The 17,968-nt window shown below is 28.2% G+C and overlaps 1 protein-coding gene across 4 annotated transcripts; it reads left to right on the top strand.

Moving 5' to 3' along the window:
* The first annotated feature begins 11,367 nt into the window (after positions 1 to 11,367).
* On the top strand, positions 11,368 to 15,725 carry FATB1B (myristoyl-acyl carrier protein thioesterase, chloroplastic-like). 4 transcript variants are annotated; one of them, XM_006600108.4, is made up of 8 exons: positions 11,368 to 11,557; positions 11,675 to 11,746; positions 12,775 to 13,284; positions 13,458 to 13,591; positions 14,109 to 14,222; positions 14,612 to 14,783; positions 14,890 to 14,958; positions 15,041 to 15,725. In XM_006600108.4, the coding sequence occupies exons 3-8, from the start codon at positions 12,793 to 12,795 to the stop codon at positions 15,308 to 15,310; spliced, it is 1,251 nt and encodes a 416-aa protein (XP_006600171.1). In that variant the 5' UTR covers positions 11,368 to 11,557; positions 11,675 to 11,746; positions 12,775 to 12,792; the 3' UTR covers positions 15,311 to 15,725. The 4 variants fall into 4 exon arrangements, with proteins under 4 accessions (XP_006600171.1, XP_006600170.1, XP_006600169.1 ...); XM_006600107.4 differs by lacking the exon at positions 11,675 to 11,746; XM_006600106.4 differs by having other exon boundaries at positions 11,368 to 11,746.
* Positions 15,726 to 17,968: the final 2,243 nt, after the last annotated feature.

Genomic DNA, 17,968 nt, shown 5'->3' with positions numbered 1-17,968 from the left:
CAACAATGTAGATTTTGTGTAAATCTTTAGATTTATATATAAAGAAATTAAGACAATGGAAAAATGATTTTTTTGTTAAATTTTTCAAAAAAAATAACAATGGAAACTTGTAAAAGCAAAATCAAAAGAAAATTCAGAAGAAAGAAAAAAAAAAGCAATAACAAAAGAAGAGGGGGCAGTAATAGAGAAAAGTGGTGAACATAGTCCTTTCTACATTACTGCACGTTAGGCGTGCTAAAAATGATATTTTAATTGGTTGGATGGGTATCAATCCCAAAACAGTCATAATAATAATGATGTTTTAAAATAATAATAATAATTACTTTTAAATATATTTATATTGAGAAAATAATTGTAATATCTAATTTTTTATGATATTTTTTTTCATTTTTCATATATATATATATATATATATATATATATATATATATATATATATATATATATGTTTTGATATTATTCTTTGATATTGTATTTATTATTAGAATATTTTATTTTCTATTAATCAGTAATTGATTGATATTATAATTTCATTTTTCCATATTATAAATAAGGTGTGAATTATATTGACACACAACTTACAATAATTAGAATTTTGATAAATTGGATTAATTCAATTTATATTGATGTACAAAGTGTATGCTAACCATATTTAATTCTTAAATATTCCTACTTTTTTTTTAGAAACATTCACATCTCTTGACCATTGAAGATGATGACAATAATAACAATAAAATTTTATTCTATTAGATGAGTCGGTGACATGAATTACACGATCTCATTCGACACATTAAAAATTAAAATTTTAAAAATATTATTAAGTCTAAGATTTTTCTTGATAATTTTTTCCAATGTCTTTTTTGGTCTCTCTTCTTTTTTTCAAACTAAAAATCATGTTATTCACTCTTATAACAGATACTATTGTGACCTCTTTTCTTTTTACATGCCCAAATCAGCTTAAGTGGTTTTCTATCATCTTTTCCTCCTATGCTATATCAATCTTCTATAATATATATAACACCATTTTGTATTGTTAAGGGCAGTTGAAGATAACAACGAAATTACTTTGTTATAATATTAGTTAACACGAATATTGGATTGTCTTTGGAATTGCGACTATCGAAGAGGAGCAATACCACTGTTAAGTAAGGAGTCCAACCAAATTTTGCAATCAAACATACAAAATGTCGAAAAAAATATGTTTAAAATAATTAGAAACAAATAATATGATGTATTTAGTATTCTTTTTAACTATTATTTATAAAAAAAATCTTTTTAAGTAGGAACTTTAAAACACTCATTGTTGGTTAGGCTATTCTTTTCAACACACTATTTATCCTTGGTTGAAATTCATGTCTAACAGTAACAGCGGCATGCTGATTAGGGACTATTAAGACTCATCCAATGTTATAAAATACAGACTGAATAATTTGGTTTGATCAATGATCAGTTATATGACTGGTCTAGCTAGTTAACTTGTCAAATCGTACATGCAAATAATTTGATCGAAAATAGGTAACTTGGCAAGTTTAACAGATTGGCACATCAAAGTCAACTTAATTCGTTGAGGAGGAAAGAACAAAATCATCTAGTAGCTTGCTTCTAAACGCATCTAGAACAACTAGATTGGACCATTCCCTTGCCAATACACTCCACAAAGCCATTAGAGGAGCTCATCCAACATTGTCACAAACTTGTAGCCACTAGAGCTTCATCAACGTTCAATTTCTAGTTTGTAGTCTAGTATATATAGTGGTTGCATTCGTCTATTGTACTCGGCTTTACCTTTTCCCTTGTATTTGTACTCAAGGAGCAATAAGTCATCGTGAGACGACAGTTGACAAGAGTGGAGTTTTAGAAATTAGAACCATGAAAATTGTTGTGATACTATATAATGCATGAGGAGATATGATGAACATACTAAATTCTCTCACTTTGTTTAACAGGAAAAATAAGAAAGAAGTTTTCTTTGGAGTTTCACTTATAAGAACATTTCTCCCCCAAGTTGTCATGAAAATGCACGTTTGCTGCATTTGCTATTTTTTGTATTTTTTAATAATAATAATAATTTAAAAATAATAAACAATTGTGTGTTAAGGAAAATACTAGAGTGAACAAGTTTAATCTTTTTATTAGTGTTAAAATTTTATACTATTTATTTATTTCCACTTTTTATCTTTTTTGTTTTTGGAAACCACTCTTTTATTTATCCAAACAAGCATGCAGAACTTTATTCATTTCTTTTTTATTTTCTTATTTCTATCTATTTAAACAACACCTTTTTAGTAATTTATTTCTCTTTGACTTCTGCATTTTATACATTTAAACCAAACAGAGTATAAATTAGAATGAATTTCTATGCGAGTTGGAGCCTTAAAATTTCTAAAATAGATAAAAAAAAATGATAAAATATAATGTAATTTAATATATCAAATCAGAACTACTAATATAAATCACAGGGCAAATTTTTCAATAGTGCACGTGCATCTTGGTAGTTAATTTTTTTTAAAAATAAAAAAAAAAAGCAAATAAGTATATTGATAAAGAGGCACAAAGAGTGCCCAGCTACCATTACAAAATAATTTGTTTCAAGTGATAAAATAAAAAACTTTTAATGTAGCAAGGTAATGCACACCAATCTCTTTTCTTAATTAGTTTCATCTTATGCACAAAGTGCCAGAAACAAACTAAAAATGTTTTTAGCCAAAATCAGAAAGAAAGAAAATCTATATATCTATATAAAAGAAATATGGATATTGAGCATCTTTAGTTACTTTAAAAAAAAACACCAACAAACCTTGCATTTTCAACATTTGGCATTAATAGATGAATGCTTGGCCAGCTCTCTATAAATCCCGTTAGCATCAATTATGTCGAGCTCCTCCTAACCTGCTAATTAATATAACCATAAAACCTGCTAATTAAAGACTCATCGTGTTAAACTTTGATCCCACCTTAAACTCCCTTCAAAATTGTTTTCAGATAATTAGAATAAGCCGCATTTTACGTAGTAACTCCACATGCCTTGGGACAAAATAAGAATTCGCAAGCTCATGTTGTCAAAAAATTCGCAAGTTCATCATGAGAATTTGACTAAGCATGTATGCTGATAGTTTTTTTTTATTATTATTATCATGACATTGATATAAAATAATCATTTTTATTGGTGATCAATCTGTATTGAAAAACCTAACTCATCAATTTTAATGAAATTTTTTTATAATCATATTATTCATAATACACAAATTTGAGATCTTATTTAGAAAGATGAAGTCTGCTATCATTCAAATGAATGACTTATTGGTATGTATTTTATTAGTTAGTGACTAATCTTTGTCAAAGAACATAATTGATCACCTTTAATAAAGTTTTTTTTCTCAATTATTTTTAATTCTCATTTATTATAATTCAATTCTTATGATGTTTAAAATCTGAGTTTAATGGTAATATAAAATAATTTTATATTATTATTCAATCACAAATTATCATTAATATATTTTTAAAATAACTATTTTAAAAGTTATTAATTTTACCATACATTATTTAATTGTTTGGGGTATTCTTATGCCTTTGTTACTCTATTTATAATATCATTCTTTACTTTGGCTGATGAAAAATAATAATCATACACTATACCTTGTGATTGGATGATAACATTTTTTCCTCTTGGAATATATACGAAGACAAATCCAATTAATTAAAAAAACACATATATTTTTACATTTATTATAATTAATAATATATTTCTTATTAAGTATGCATGTGAAGTATAGGTTCATTTACGCTCAACGTGCGCGTACGTACGGCAAAAAAGGGTCCAAAAAGTTAGCAAAGGTTGTCACTTTTCCTTTGACCTTTATCTTCCTCTTGATTTAGAGCACAAGTTAGGTGCGGATTAATTAATTTGTTTATAGTTGAGTATGCAAAATTCAAAAAATGAAATATTCATGACATACACTTTCTATTAACATCCCATGAAAGTTGAAACTGATACGATGTATATATATGGTCCACAAGAATGGAGGTGCTAGCTAGCTCTACTAACATGAAAGTACAAGTCAATACGAATATGTATTATAATTTTTTTTTGTACAAAGTCAATGTGAATATGTAAACTAAAGTGAGGTGGCTTAATGAAAAAGATGAAGTAGCAGCTGTATGTACGTACGTGGATGTGATATACGTAAAGGGCTCCATAATTTCCTCTACGTACGTACGGTTCAACAAACTAACCTACCCTTCATGGAACCCCATAAGAAAGAAAGAGAAATAAAGAAATGTCTTCGGGTGATAGGATATTGCTTTAATTGAATTCTTATGGATGTTGGTGAGATCTCGATTGAAGCCAAATTAATTTTATTTAGTTGTCGAAAGTCAAATGTATCTCTCTTTTAATGTGTTATTTGCCTCGTGATTCATTTTTCTCATTCTCTCAACGGTCTTTCATTAATGCTATTATTATGTTAATTTTTGTCCACAAATTGATGGGCTTCTTCGTGCTTCTCACCAAGATTCCAGACCCATCAAAGTTTTGTCCACATTTAGTAATGGGGTGAAAGTAAACTTGATTTGTCTAAGTTACACAGCTTAATTTAATGAACACAAGTCACACTATTTATTTATTTATTTATTTATCTATCTATTTATTATTCATTTTTTTATTGTGTGCGTGCCACAGGCTGACAGCTAATTATATTTAGATATATAAATAATGGTAAGATAACCACTCAAGCCAACGAAACTAATTACTGAAAGGCAAAATTAGATTATGTTAATTGCATCACGTTATCTATTTTACACTCCACTCAAATGATTAGCCAGCATATGAAGTAGAAAAGGAGATATAATTATTAAATGGAAAAAATATAGTATCCATTTGGTTTAGATTTTTTTTATAAATAATATTGATTGTTTATTCTTAAGGATGGTTTATTCACCGGATTTAAATTAGAAATACTTCGAAGTATTACGGGGAAATCAACCTCATCGGCAAAACATATACTTATAAGAGAATTTCCAAAATTTTATCGAATTATAAGAATATTTTTTGTATTATGATAATTTCTCTAATTTTTAATTTATTTTAAATATAATATTTGAGTTGTTTGACAAAAAAATAATATGAAACATTAAGGTAATGGTTGACAAAATTAACTAATAATTAAGAATTAAAGACTAACATATTAAATAAGTGTTTGATAAAATTATTGATTGAAATAATTGAAAAATAAAAAATTACATAAATAGACATATTTATGTAATGTTTTTATATAACTTTTAATTTGATTTTCTTGATAAAAATATATTTATTAATATTTATAATTTTACTATTAAATTAATTTAAACACTTATAGCTTTTTATTTATAAAATATAAAAAAAACTACAAAAACTTATTATATATTAGTAGATCACTATCAATATCATGTATAATAAAAACATAAAATGAAAAATCTTAATGTAAAAAAAATAAAGATAACAAATTTTACGAAAATATTAAAAAGAAAATCTAATAAATATTCAAGAACAACAAATAATAAATATAAAAAAATAAAAATTAACCTTTTAAAAATATTACTTTAAGTGGCATCTAAAAAATTTTATTAAAAAATTAAATAAACTTTTCAATTAATAAAAAAATAAAAATTAACTGAAATTTTTTTTGTCAAGCATACTCCTTTTATGTATATGTGACTTTCTTATAGAATATTTAAATTACACAGGTGCTTTTATTTGCGGTTGGGACGGCTACTGTTCTTCAGGCTGAACTTAAACGGAATTCTTATTGGCCTAAAAGTTAGCTTCATCAATAGGATTTTGAGTTTATAGTTCGTCAGATTAAAGCTGTGAAGCTACGTAATGATCATTAAATATGATGGGAATTGAAGACGAGAGTTATAAGCTTGGTTTAACATGATTCATTTTTCTCGTTAATAAAAAATACATATATTAAGGAATAGCTGACGTCTTTAAATTTTAATGTTTCATAAAATAAAAAGGCCAATAAAGGCTTGGCAATTAGGTTAAAGAATATATAAAAAAGAAACTTATTAGAATTTGTTCTTATCTTACCTTAAACTCTGACTTATTCTTTAAATTCTTCATTTTTTTTAGTCATTGTATATTCAATTTACAATTAGAGATAAAACGGGAGAGCTTTAATTTGTTATTTAATTCCTACAGAATAGAAATTTATAGTTATTTTATAATGTATGGTTACTACGTATGATTCTCAAATAAAAAACTACTACGTATCATATTAACGGACGAATATGGTTTTAGCATTGTAGAAAATTAGACTTGAATACTTTAGTACGTTGACGGCTTTCCAAGTATAGTGAAAATGATAGCTCTTTTGTTGGGTGGAAATGGAAACATCTAGACTCTAGAATGATGCAGTAAAATACTAATATCTTTCTTTGAAGCTTTAGATTCTCAATACCCCCAAAAGGTCAAACGGTTGGTTTACCAACCTATACCTTTCAAACTTCAAACTTCAAACTCAATTCAAGTTTAAAATCTAGTCATAATGTGATTTTTCCTTGTTATAAGAAATCAAATAATAGTTTTAAACTTTTAATAGAAACAAAAAATATTGATTATTGCTTGAACTACATATATAATGTATTTAAGAGTTAGTTGACTTCACTCAACAAATACTTATATATATATATATATATATATATATATATATATATATATATATATATATCACTTAGGAAAAAATAAAAATAATAAATAACTATTTTGTTGTGAAAAAAAAGTTACTATTGTATTTGTTTTTTAATTAATAAGATTATTTAATGTTATAATTATTATATTTTTATAACGTATCTACTCCTATATTATGAATTAAAAAAAACAACTTAAACAATCTTTTGCAAGATATTTTTTTTCAGTTTTAGGAATATTATTTATGGAAATAAAACATGAAAATTTTATTTTTGAATATTTAATTAAAATGTGTTTGATTAATTATAAATTTAGTTGGAAATATTTTTTATATTCTTGAGAATAATTAAAACATATGTTTGATTAAATTATTTTTTCCTAAAAATATATATTATAATTATTATTTTAGAGATGCTGGAGTATTTTTTTATAAAACAAATTTTATCATAAAACTAATAAATGACAAATAAATTATACTTAAAATATCATATATCTCGTGTTCTTAATGACAAAATTTCTCAGTACTCTTTTACTATTCACTATAATGGAACCAAAATAGATATACATATCTGCACTACTTATACATGTAAGAAAAATTAACGTAAATAAAAATTGGTATATGAATAAAATTTTTAAAAAAGATAAAAATTAAAAAACTTAAATGATAGAGTCATTAAGAGAAAAGTGTGATAATATATAAGAATATATATATATATATATATATATATATATATATATATATATATATATATATATATATATATATTCACAAAGAATTTAAGTTCCATTTTCATTCTCGGAGTTAATTATTGACTGAATGTAACATTATTGTTTATTCAAGTAAAAAATACTTATGATTAATTATTTTATTATTTGGTAACGTGAGATTATTTTTTTGGCTCCGGTGGGGCTAAAAAAATCTACCAATCAAATAAACCCTCCGTAAGATTTTCACTATTTTTACTCTCTCAACTGAACAGTTTTAATATTCTATTATTTTTATCATAAAGGTGCGCATTCACATACTATCCTAGCAACTAGTTAAAAATTTCTACCAACCTTTTTAACGGCTTATCACTTTCAATCTATGGTTTTTTTTATTTCGATCTATAAATTGAATTTTAATATTTTTTTAAATAAATTATTAATATTTTAAAAAATTTATATCACAATTTAAATTATTCAATATAAATTCATATTTTTTTAAACAGAAAAATGACTAATAATATTAATATATATTATAAATTTTAACAATATAAAGCATAAACCTTCTTCTTGTATGACTATTTTTACTTTATAGTTTTAATGAATCTACAACACTACACCATGCAAAAATACTACTCCCTGTAAGATCATAAAGAATAACGAGTTCATCAATTATATATGACATTTATTGAGTAATTGTGATGATAAAGAAAACAAAAGAAATCGTGGATTGGAGCAAAAAGTTATCGACCCAACAAGAACTTGGGAAATATCGTTCACCGAACTGCTAATTGATTATGATGTCATGTGAGACTCCTCGTCAAAGTAAAATAAATGGAAGAAAGTTCCGATTTTTGTTTCCTTGTTTTCTTCTGTGAGAGAAAATGGATATTGACCACGATTCATAGGCCTTCATTCACGAAACAAATATCCTTTTTTCTCTTATTTTATGATTTCTTCGGCCTATACTTTGTGTTTTCTGGTTGTATTTAGGAACCTATATATTTATTATTTATCTATACTTTCATTATTTAAGGTTAAAAATCTAAAGCACAACACATTCACAAGACAAAACAACAGTTAAAACGTATAATCACTTGTGAGTTGCATGAAGTTGATTAACTTTTAGTTGTTGCAATAATAATAATAATAATAATAACAAAAATACAATTGTATAGGAATAGGACGTAATCTCTGTTATGCATTAGCATAATGAGAAAAAGAAAATTCCAACTAATCAACAAAGATTACGTCCTAACAATATGCTTGTATATATTAACTTGTTTTGTAGAGTGATGCTGTGTTCTCGGATGACAGAATTAATTTTGTAAAATGGATTTAAAGTCATGTCATTTATGTTTAGATTTTTTATTATAAAAATAATAATAGTAAAATTCACTGTAAATTTTAAGTAAAAAAAAAAACGATGTAAATTTTTTGATTAAATACAAAAAATTACCTAAAATTACTTTAAGTCATAATCAATTATTTAATGTGAAATCAAACATTAAAAAATTACTAAAAACCTAGTTAACCAATAGATAAAATCTGATGATCAAACCTAAGTCGCAACTCATATGAGGGAAAGACTTAATCAAATGCATTAATTCCTGTTGATTTTCTGAAAAATGCATTATAAGAGAAAAATATAAAACATAAAAAAATTACCTTATTTTTGAAATTTTTATTTTTCTTTAATTGCTCAGCAATAGATACAAATTTTCTTTACATATTTTTTTCCAAAATTATTTAAGAAAAAATGAATAACAAAATTTAATGCATAAAAGATGTTGAAAGTAGTTTAAAAATAAGTATATTTTTTTACTGAAAAAATATGTATATTTAACATGCTAATCTGCGTAAGATGATTTGTAGATAATAATACTAATAGCTACTGACAAGTATAAGATACTAACAAGAGGCATAAAACTATTCCAACACAACCAAAATGAGAGTAACAAATCGAAGATACATCAATTTGAGATTTTTTTTTTTTTTTTTTTTTGCGAATGGATTTGAGATGCTATTTTATCGATTGACAGCAGCAGCAGTAATAATAATAATAATAATAATAATAATAATAATAATAATAATAATAATAATAATAATAATGATGATAATAATAATAATAATAATATAACTTAACAACTAATGTAGTATTAGTTCCGTTTCTTTTTATAAGAAAAATAAGTTACATTATATTTTATACAAATAACTTATTTTTTTATAAATAGAAAAGGATGTAGTATTAATTAACACCTAATTCTATAACAGACATGAAGTAAATGATGCAAAATTCCAACACAATGAAAGTATATGTTCTATTTTAAAAAATTAAATAAAAATAAAATTTAAAATATTTTAAATAATAAATTTGAAAAATAGATTAAATTAGATTTTATTGTATAAGAGATATTTAAGCTGAAAAAAATGAGGCGTACTAAATTTATTGGGTAAAGAAATTACAAATATTTATATAAAATATGAAATTCAGTATATTAATTAGGTGTAAAGCTAAATTTTTTTAAAAAAAATGTATTTATATTAAAATTATAATAAAAAGGCATTAAAAAAGAAAAGTAACTAATATCTAAAAATTCTAAAGTAGAAAAAATAAGATTAAACCTTATTTTTATACAGTAATTAATATTCTTTTTCTTCTTTTTATAAATTAATTTTTTAAACCTTCATTAAAATATATAGAAACAATAAAATAAGGGTCTAGCGTAAAAAAAAGTCATGAGATGTTTTTCTCATCCATATAAAATAAATATGATACCAAAAAATTTATAAAACTTACATATCTTATTCAACTAATTGAGCTAAATCCCTTACCTTTGGATTAGGAATTTCAAAATTTTAAGGAATTTAAAATGCTTGGAATTTGAGTTGTTTTAATTTTAATTTTCTTCATTTTTCAAATGCTTTGTTTGGATAAATCAATTCAAATTTCTTCAATTTTAAATTATTTGTTTGAATAAGGCAATTCAATTTTCTACATCTGTAAAATTTTAATTTTATATTTTAAATAGATGAAATTTCAATATTGAACTTTATAGAAAACAAACACAATCTAATTTTAAAATATTAATTAAAAATTATTTTTCCATTTTTAATAATTTAAAAATACAAAATATTGATAATTTTATTTAGGGTTGTTTTTCCTGACCACAATTAGTGACGTTTTTCAACCGACATCAACCAAGGCTATTTTTCGGTTGATATCAAATAAGGTTTATTTTGTCAAAGTATGTCGGGAATATTTGTCAGCTGATGTCAGTCAGGACTATTTTTCGGCTAACGTTGGTTGAGTTTATTTTTTTGTCGATGCTGGCTAGGGTTTTTTTACCAATGTCGCATAGGGTTTGTTTGGCCGACACCGACTAAGGCTTTTTTGAACGACATTGACTAAGACTATTTTTGGCCAACATCGGCTTGGGATTTTTTGGTCGATGTCTTCTAGGGATTTTTTAGTCGATAAATAGCCCTTACTAACCAACATCAACCTTAAAAACCCTAGTAGGCGTTGACAAAAAAAAAATTCTATCCAACATTGGCTAAAAAATAGCTTGGTCAATGTCAACTAATAGAACCTACCTGACCTCGGCTGAAAGACATCATTGGTCAACGTTGGCCGAAAAATCCCTAGTCTAAGTTGGCTAAAAAATAGTCATAATCAATGTCGGACAAAAAATCCTAGCCAACATCGACTATAAAATAGTCTTGGTTAATGTTGACTAAAAATAGCTCTGATCGATGTCGACCGAAAAAACTCTAGTGGATATCGACTAAAAGAACCTAGTCGATGTTGACTAAAAATAGTCATGCCTGATGTCGGTCAAAAATACCTAGCTGGTATTAGCAGAAAAAACCATAGCGAACATCAACCAAAAAATTATAACTAATGTGGTTAAGAAATAGTGGCTGATATTTGAAAGGGAGGCGGGAGGCCCAGCTGGACGGTATAAAAAGAAGTGGCAGGATTGCTAATTCCTTATCCCAATCAACACATAATAAAGAGAGCATTACATTACAATAACTCTGTCTCTCTTTTTTAAAATTAGGGAAACAAGGAAGCAAAATGACACAATAGTCCTTCTTCCCTGTTTCCACTTTCCAGGTTTTCTCCTTCTCGTTTGTTGAGCGCTTTTCTCTCCCTCTCCCTCTTCTTCACTCAGTCAGGTACGCTAACAAATCTGCTATTCAATCAATTCCTCTTTCTCTCTGATCTACGTACGTGTCCGCAAACTGCACCTCCACTCTCCACTCATTCCATCTAATCTTCCCTTTTCGCTTCAGAGATCCAACTCCTCATATAATTCAAGACAAAATCCCGCGTTTTCTGCATTTCTAGACGTTCTACCCTACAAGGTTCTCGATTCTTCTTTTTTCTTTTTTTTTTAGACTATTATTATTTTAAAAAAATAAAAATAATAATGAGAGCTGGATGCGTCTGTTCGTTGTGAATTTCGAGGCAATGGGGTTCTGATTTTCGTTACAGATTGCATTGTTTGCTTTCCTCCTCTCCGTTTTTTCTTTGCCTTGTTTTTATTTTTAATTTTGGGGATGTTTTCGGTCTTGCCTTTGTTTCTGCATTTTTTTTTCGGTTTGCGATGTTTTCAGATCTGCGCTGGCTTATACGACGAATTTGTTCTTATTCGTGACTTTCCGCTTGATTGACCTGTTTTACCTCTGGAATCTCACACGTGATCAAATAAGGCTGCTATTTTAGTTGAAGTAGAATCTATACACACTTTGTAGCATTCTTTTTACGATCACTTACACGGGTGGTTTTTAATCAGGCTTTTTTTGTGGGGGTATAAACATTTTCCTCCTCGATTCTTTCCGATAAAAGCTTAATTGGATTATAGGAAGTGGGAAACAATGCGTGGGAGCTCTTTGGTTTGTTTTTCGTAGGTTAAACTTGCAGGTTTAAGTTCTGAATCAGGAGTTCCAAATATAGAGGCTGGGGGCATAAAAAAAGAGAATTCTATGGATCTGTTCTGAAATTGGAGCCACTGTTTCGAGTTGCTATTTTTTTACTAGTATTAATAAGAACAAGTTTGCTTTTTATTTTACATTTTTTCCCGTTTCTTTTGCCAAAAGTATTTATGATCACTCTCTTCTGTTTGTGATATTACTTATAAGTGCTGTGCTGTAATTATTTGTTATTTGGGGTGAAGTATAATTTTTGGGTGAACTTGGAGCATTTTTAGTTAGATTGATTTCTCGATATCATTTAAGGTTTAGGTTGACCCCTTCCACTCGTTTGTGGTTGATTGTTTTTTTTTTTTTTATCTCTTATCATTTACAGTGCTTCTTTGCCTATTTTTTTCATTATCCCCTTTCGTGAAAGGTAGGAGAAGAAAAACAATGACTTGCGTAAATTTTGCATGCAGCTGCCGTAGAAATTCATTATGGTGGCAACAGCTGCAACTTCATCATTTTTCCCTGTTACTTCACCCTCGCCGGACTCTGGTGGAGCAGGCAGCAAACTTGGTGGTGGGCCTGCGAACCTTGGAGGTCTAAAATCCAAATCTGTGTCTTCTGGTGGCTTGAAGGCAAAGGCACAAGCCCCTTTGAAAATTAATGGAACCACAGTTGTTACATCTAAAGAAATCTTGAAGCATGAGGATGATCTACCTTCACCTCCCCCCAGGACTTTTATCAACCAGTTACCTGATTGGAGCATGCTTCTTGCTGCCATTACAACAATTTTCTTGGCAGCTGAAAAGCAGTGGATGATGCTTGATTGGAAGCCAAGGCGACCTGACATGCTTATTGACCCCTTTGGGATAGGAAAAATTGTTCAGGATGGTCTCGTGTTCCGTGAAAACTTTTCTATTAGATCATATGAGATTGGTGCTGATCGAACCGCATCTATAGAAACAGTAATGAACCATTTGCAAGTAAGTTCGTCCTCATACAAGTGAATCTTTATGAGCTTCAGAGATGAGTATGTTTTGACTAGGACAGGGCTGTATATTTAGTTACACTGCATAATTGAATTTCATGTATAGATAATATCATCCTGTTGTTACTTTTCATACTTGATTTATATCAACTATTTGCTTAACAACAGGAAACTGCACTTAATCATGTTAAAAGTGCTGGGCTTCTTGGTGATGGCTTCGGTTCCACGCCAGAAATGTGCAAAAAGAACTTGATATGGGTAGTTACTCGGATGCAGGTTGTGGTGGATCGCTATCCTACATGGTTAGTCATCTAGATTCACCCATTACATGTCATTCGCAATGTGCCCTTGTTAAGCTGCTATTTCTCTGTCTATTTTAGTGATCTTTATGAGGAATGATCACTCCTAAATATATTCATGGTAACTATTGAGACTTAATTATGAGAACCACAATACTTTTGAAATTCGTCTGGGATGAAAATTGATTAGATACACAAGCTTTATACGTGATGAACTATGGGAAGCCTTGTGCAACAGAGCTGTTGATCTATACATGAGATGTAGTATAGTATTAATTACATATTAGATATGATGACTTATCCTTGTTTAATTATTGTAAAAAGAGAAACTGATACTATGTGTTCTTTGCAATTGTTTTCTTACCAGTTATATACCCTCTGTTCTGTTTGAGTACTAGATGTATAAAATATGCAATTATTCTGGCTTCTTGGTGTTGGATTGAAGTTAGATAAGCTATTAGTATTATTATGGTTATTCTGAATCTAATTAGCTGAAATTGTGTGTCTATGTTTGCTTCAGGGGTGACGTAGTTCAAGTAGACACCTGGGCTTCTGGATCAGGGAAGAATGCTATGCGCCGTGATTGGGTTTTACGTGACTGCAAAACTGGTGAAATCTTGACAAGAGCTTCCAGGTAGAAATCATTCTCTGTAATTTTCCTTCCCCTTTCCTTCTGCTTCAAGCAAATTTTAAGATGTGTATCTTAATGTGCACGATGCTGATTGGACACAATTTTAAATCTTTCAAACATTTACAAAAGTTATGGAACCCTTTCTTTTCTCTCTTGAAGATGCAAATTTGTCACGACTGAAGTTTGAGGAAATCATTTGAATTTTGCAATGTTAAAAAAGATAATGAACTACATATTTTGCAGGCAAAAACCTCTAATTGAACAAACTGAACATTGTATCTTAGTTTATTTATCAGACTTTATCATGTGTACTGATGCATCACCTTGGAGCTTGTAATGAATTACATATTAGCATTTTCTGAACTGTATGTTATGGTTTTGGTGATCTACAGTGTTTGGGTCATGATGAATAAGCTGACACGGAGGCTGTCTAAAATTCCAGAAGAAGTCAGACAGGAGATAGGATCTTATTTTGTGGATTCTGATCCAATTCTAGAAGAGGATAACAGAAAACTGACTAAACTTGACGACAACACAGCAGATTATATTCGTACCGGTTTAAGTGTATGTCAACTAGTTTTTTTGTAATTGTTGTCATTAATTTCTTTTCTTAAATTATTTCAGATGTTGCTTTCTAATTAGTTTACATTATGTATCTTCATTCTTCCAGTCTAGGTGGAGTGATCTAGATATCAATCAGCATGTCAACAATGTGAAGTACATTGACTGGATTCTGGAGGTATTTTTCTGTTCTTGTATTCTAATCCACTGCAGTCCTTGTTTTGTTGTTAACCAAAGGACTGTCCTTTGATTGTTTGCAGAGTGCTCCACAGCCAATCTTGGAGAGTCATGAGCTTTCTTCCGTGACTTTAGAGTATAGGAGGGAGTGTGGTAGGGACAGTGTGCTGGATTCCCTGACTGCTGTATCTGGGGCCGACATGGGCAATCTAGCTCACAGTGGACATGTTGAGTGCAAGCATTTGCTTCGACTCGAAAATGGTGCTGAGATTGTGAGGGGCAGGACTGAGTGGAGGCCCAAACCTATGAACAACATTGGTGTTGTGAACCAGGTTCCAGCAGAAAGCACCTAAGATTTTGAAATGGTTAACGGTTGGAGTTGCATCAGTCTCCTTGCTATGTTTAGACTTATTCTGGCCCCTGGGGAGAGTTTTGCTTGTGTCTGTCCAATCAATCTACATATCTTTATATCCTTCTAATTTGTGTTACTTTGGTGGGTAAGGGGGAAAAGCTGCAGTAAACCTCATTCTCTCTTTCTGCTGCTCCATATTTCATTTCATCTCTGATTGCGCTACTGCTAGGCTGTCTTCAATATTTAATTGCTTGATCAAAATAGCTAGGCATGTATATTATTATTCTTTTCTCTTGGCTCAATTAAAGATGCAATTTTCATTGTGAACACAGCATAATTATTATTCTTATTATTTTTGTATAGCCTGTATGCAAGAATGACTTGTCCATCCAATACAACCGTGATTGTATGCTCCAGCGTGTATTTATGCAAGCTTCCCACATGGGAATTATTGTGTGCAAAACATCCCTTCTCCTTCAAGCCTGTTATAATAATACTTATTATCTTAAGTTGATGGGTGAGTCTCCAATGTGTGGGGGCCTGTACATGTGCTGTCCTACGTATTGGGACCCTATAATTGGGCTCACGACTCTTACCTTTTAGAACTTAAAACTTTTATACAAGGTTGAAAATATCTGCTCGTTGAACAATGAAGAATGTGTCCAAGTTCTTGCTTGCTTTGGTTATTTTGAAATGAGACGTGTATTTTTAGAAGATAAACACATGCAGGTTATAATTTTTGTCAGAAAATTTGAGAGGAGGTATTAGTAATTTGATGATTATTCTAAGTTTCTAAATGTTAGTTTCAATTTACATGGAGCCAAATTCGGTCCGGTTGACCGAACTTCATTTTGACTTTTATTAGTAGAGACTAGAGACGAATCGTATTTCTTCTATTCAGTTTTTTTCTTTAAAATGTTATTTTTCCCTTTTATAAGATATACATTTTTTGAACTTTTTGTAACCAAAAAATTATTCAACTTTTAAAAAAGATCAACTAGATTGTTTTGTTTCTGAATCAGGTTAATTTTGGTCTATTTTTTCGCTACTATTCAGTTATTGCAATTAGCAATTTTAAGTAATTTTAGATCTGTTGAATAAACTTATCAGTAAATATTTATAGAAGAAGATCCAAAGCAAAACAAATTAGTTTTTTAAAGTTAAAATTAATTTATGCATTTCAATATTAAGAGGAATTAGATGAGAAGATTTCTATAAAAAATTATGTGTATAAATTAATGTTAACTTGTAATTTTTAAATTTATGTATCTCTTACAAATATTTTATTATTTATTGATAAATTTATCCAATAATCCATATATATCTCTTAGGCCTTAGGGTGATATAATATAACCTTAACGGGTCACTGTATAGTTAATAAAGTTGTTGCAACAAACAATAGCCCACGAAGTAGTTTGTTGTTCCAAAAAATAAAGATATACTTTTAATTTGAAACAGTTACAAAACTTTTTCTTACTAATTATGTGTTTGTAGGTATGTATAAAATTGAATAATAATAATAATAATAATATACTTTTATGAAAACAATAAATATACCAAAAATCAAATGAAGTTATATGTACAAATTTACAAATCACGCCAATAGAATTCCTGTTACAAACAGTCAGCATGATTAGTTTTGTTTCAACAATTTAATTAGAATAAACCGAATGATTTTTTTTTTACATTGTCCTTTTGATAAAAAAAATAAATTGTTTTGTGCGATAAGATAGTTGACTTTTATTATAATTATTTTAAAAATTATATCTAAAGTAATTTTTAATTGGCTGATAATATAATTTTTTTATAATTATAATGTGTAAAATTAAACTTTTGTTTGAAACTGAAATTCATGATTTTAGCAAGAACAATTTTTTTTTTACTAAACTATGGTTTTGAGCTTCTGAAAACTATTCTCGCTGTACTATATTTTGTAATCACCTCTTACAGAACTATTCTCGCTGTTAAAGGTTCCAAAGAGGGTTAGTTTTAAAAACTATTTACTAATGGGGTCTGTTTTCAAACTTTTAACACGGGTCTGTTTCTGCACACGTTGGTGCCGCGCCACTGAAGATGGCGAGTTTTGTTTTTTCGCGGTTCCGCTAATACAGTTGGCGGGATATCTTTTTTTTATCCGCAGTCCCGCTAATGCAGTTGGCGGGATGTCTTCTTTTTTTTTCCTGCAGTTCCGCTAATGCAGTTGGCGGGATGTCTTTTTTTTTTTTCGTTATTAGTTTAAGGTGAAAGCAATTCATTTTCACATGTTATGCATTAAAAGTTTAACTATTTAGGTAAGATAAAAATAAACATAATATAAAATATAGTTGTGTTTCTGTAAAATTATTTGTTAAATAAAATTATTATTTAAAATATAAAATTAGAAAACCTCGTACAAGGAAAAAAAATTATGAAAAAGTCAATGAATTTTTTAATGACAAATTATTAGTATACTAGTATTTATCTTATAATTTAAAAAGTTAAGAATTGTTTATATGTTAAGGTTTGGTTATAATTTAAAAATTATAATTTATCTCTTATATTACACTAACATATAAATAATTTTTTAATTATAATTTTTAAATTATAACCAAACCTTAATATATAAATAATTCTTAACTTTTTAAATTATAAAATAAATACTAATATACTAATAATTTGT

Source organism: Glycine max, chromosome 17, assembly GCF_000004515.6.
Source record: "Glycine max cultivar Williams 82 chromosome 17, Glycine_max_v4.0, whole genome shotgun sequence".
NCBI classification, from domain to species: Eukaryota; Viridiplantae; Streptophyta; class Magnoliopsida; order Fabales; family Fabaceae; genus Glycine; species Glycine max.
The sequence above is the reverse complement of the archived record's forward strand: the minus strand, read 5'-3'. Positions and strand labels throughout refer to the sequence as shown.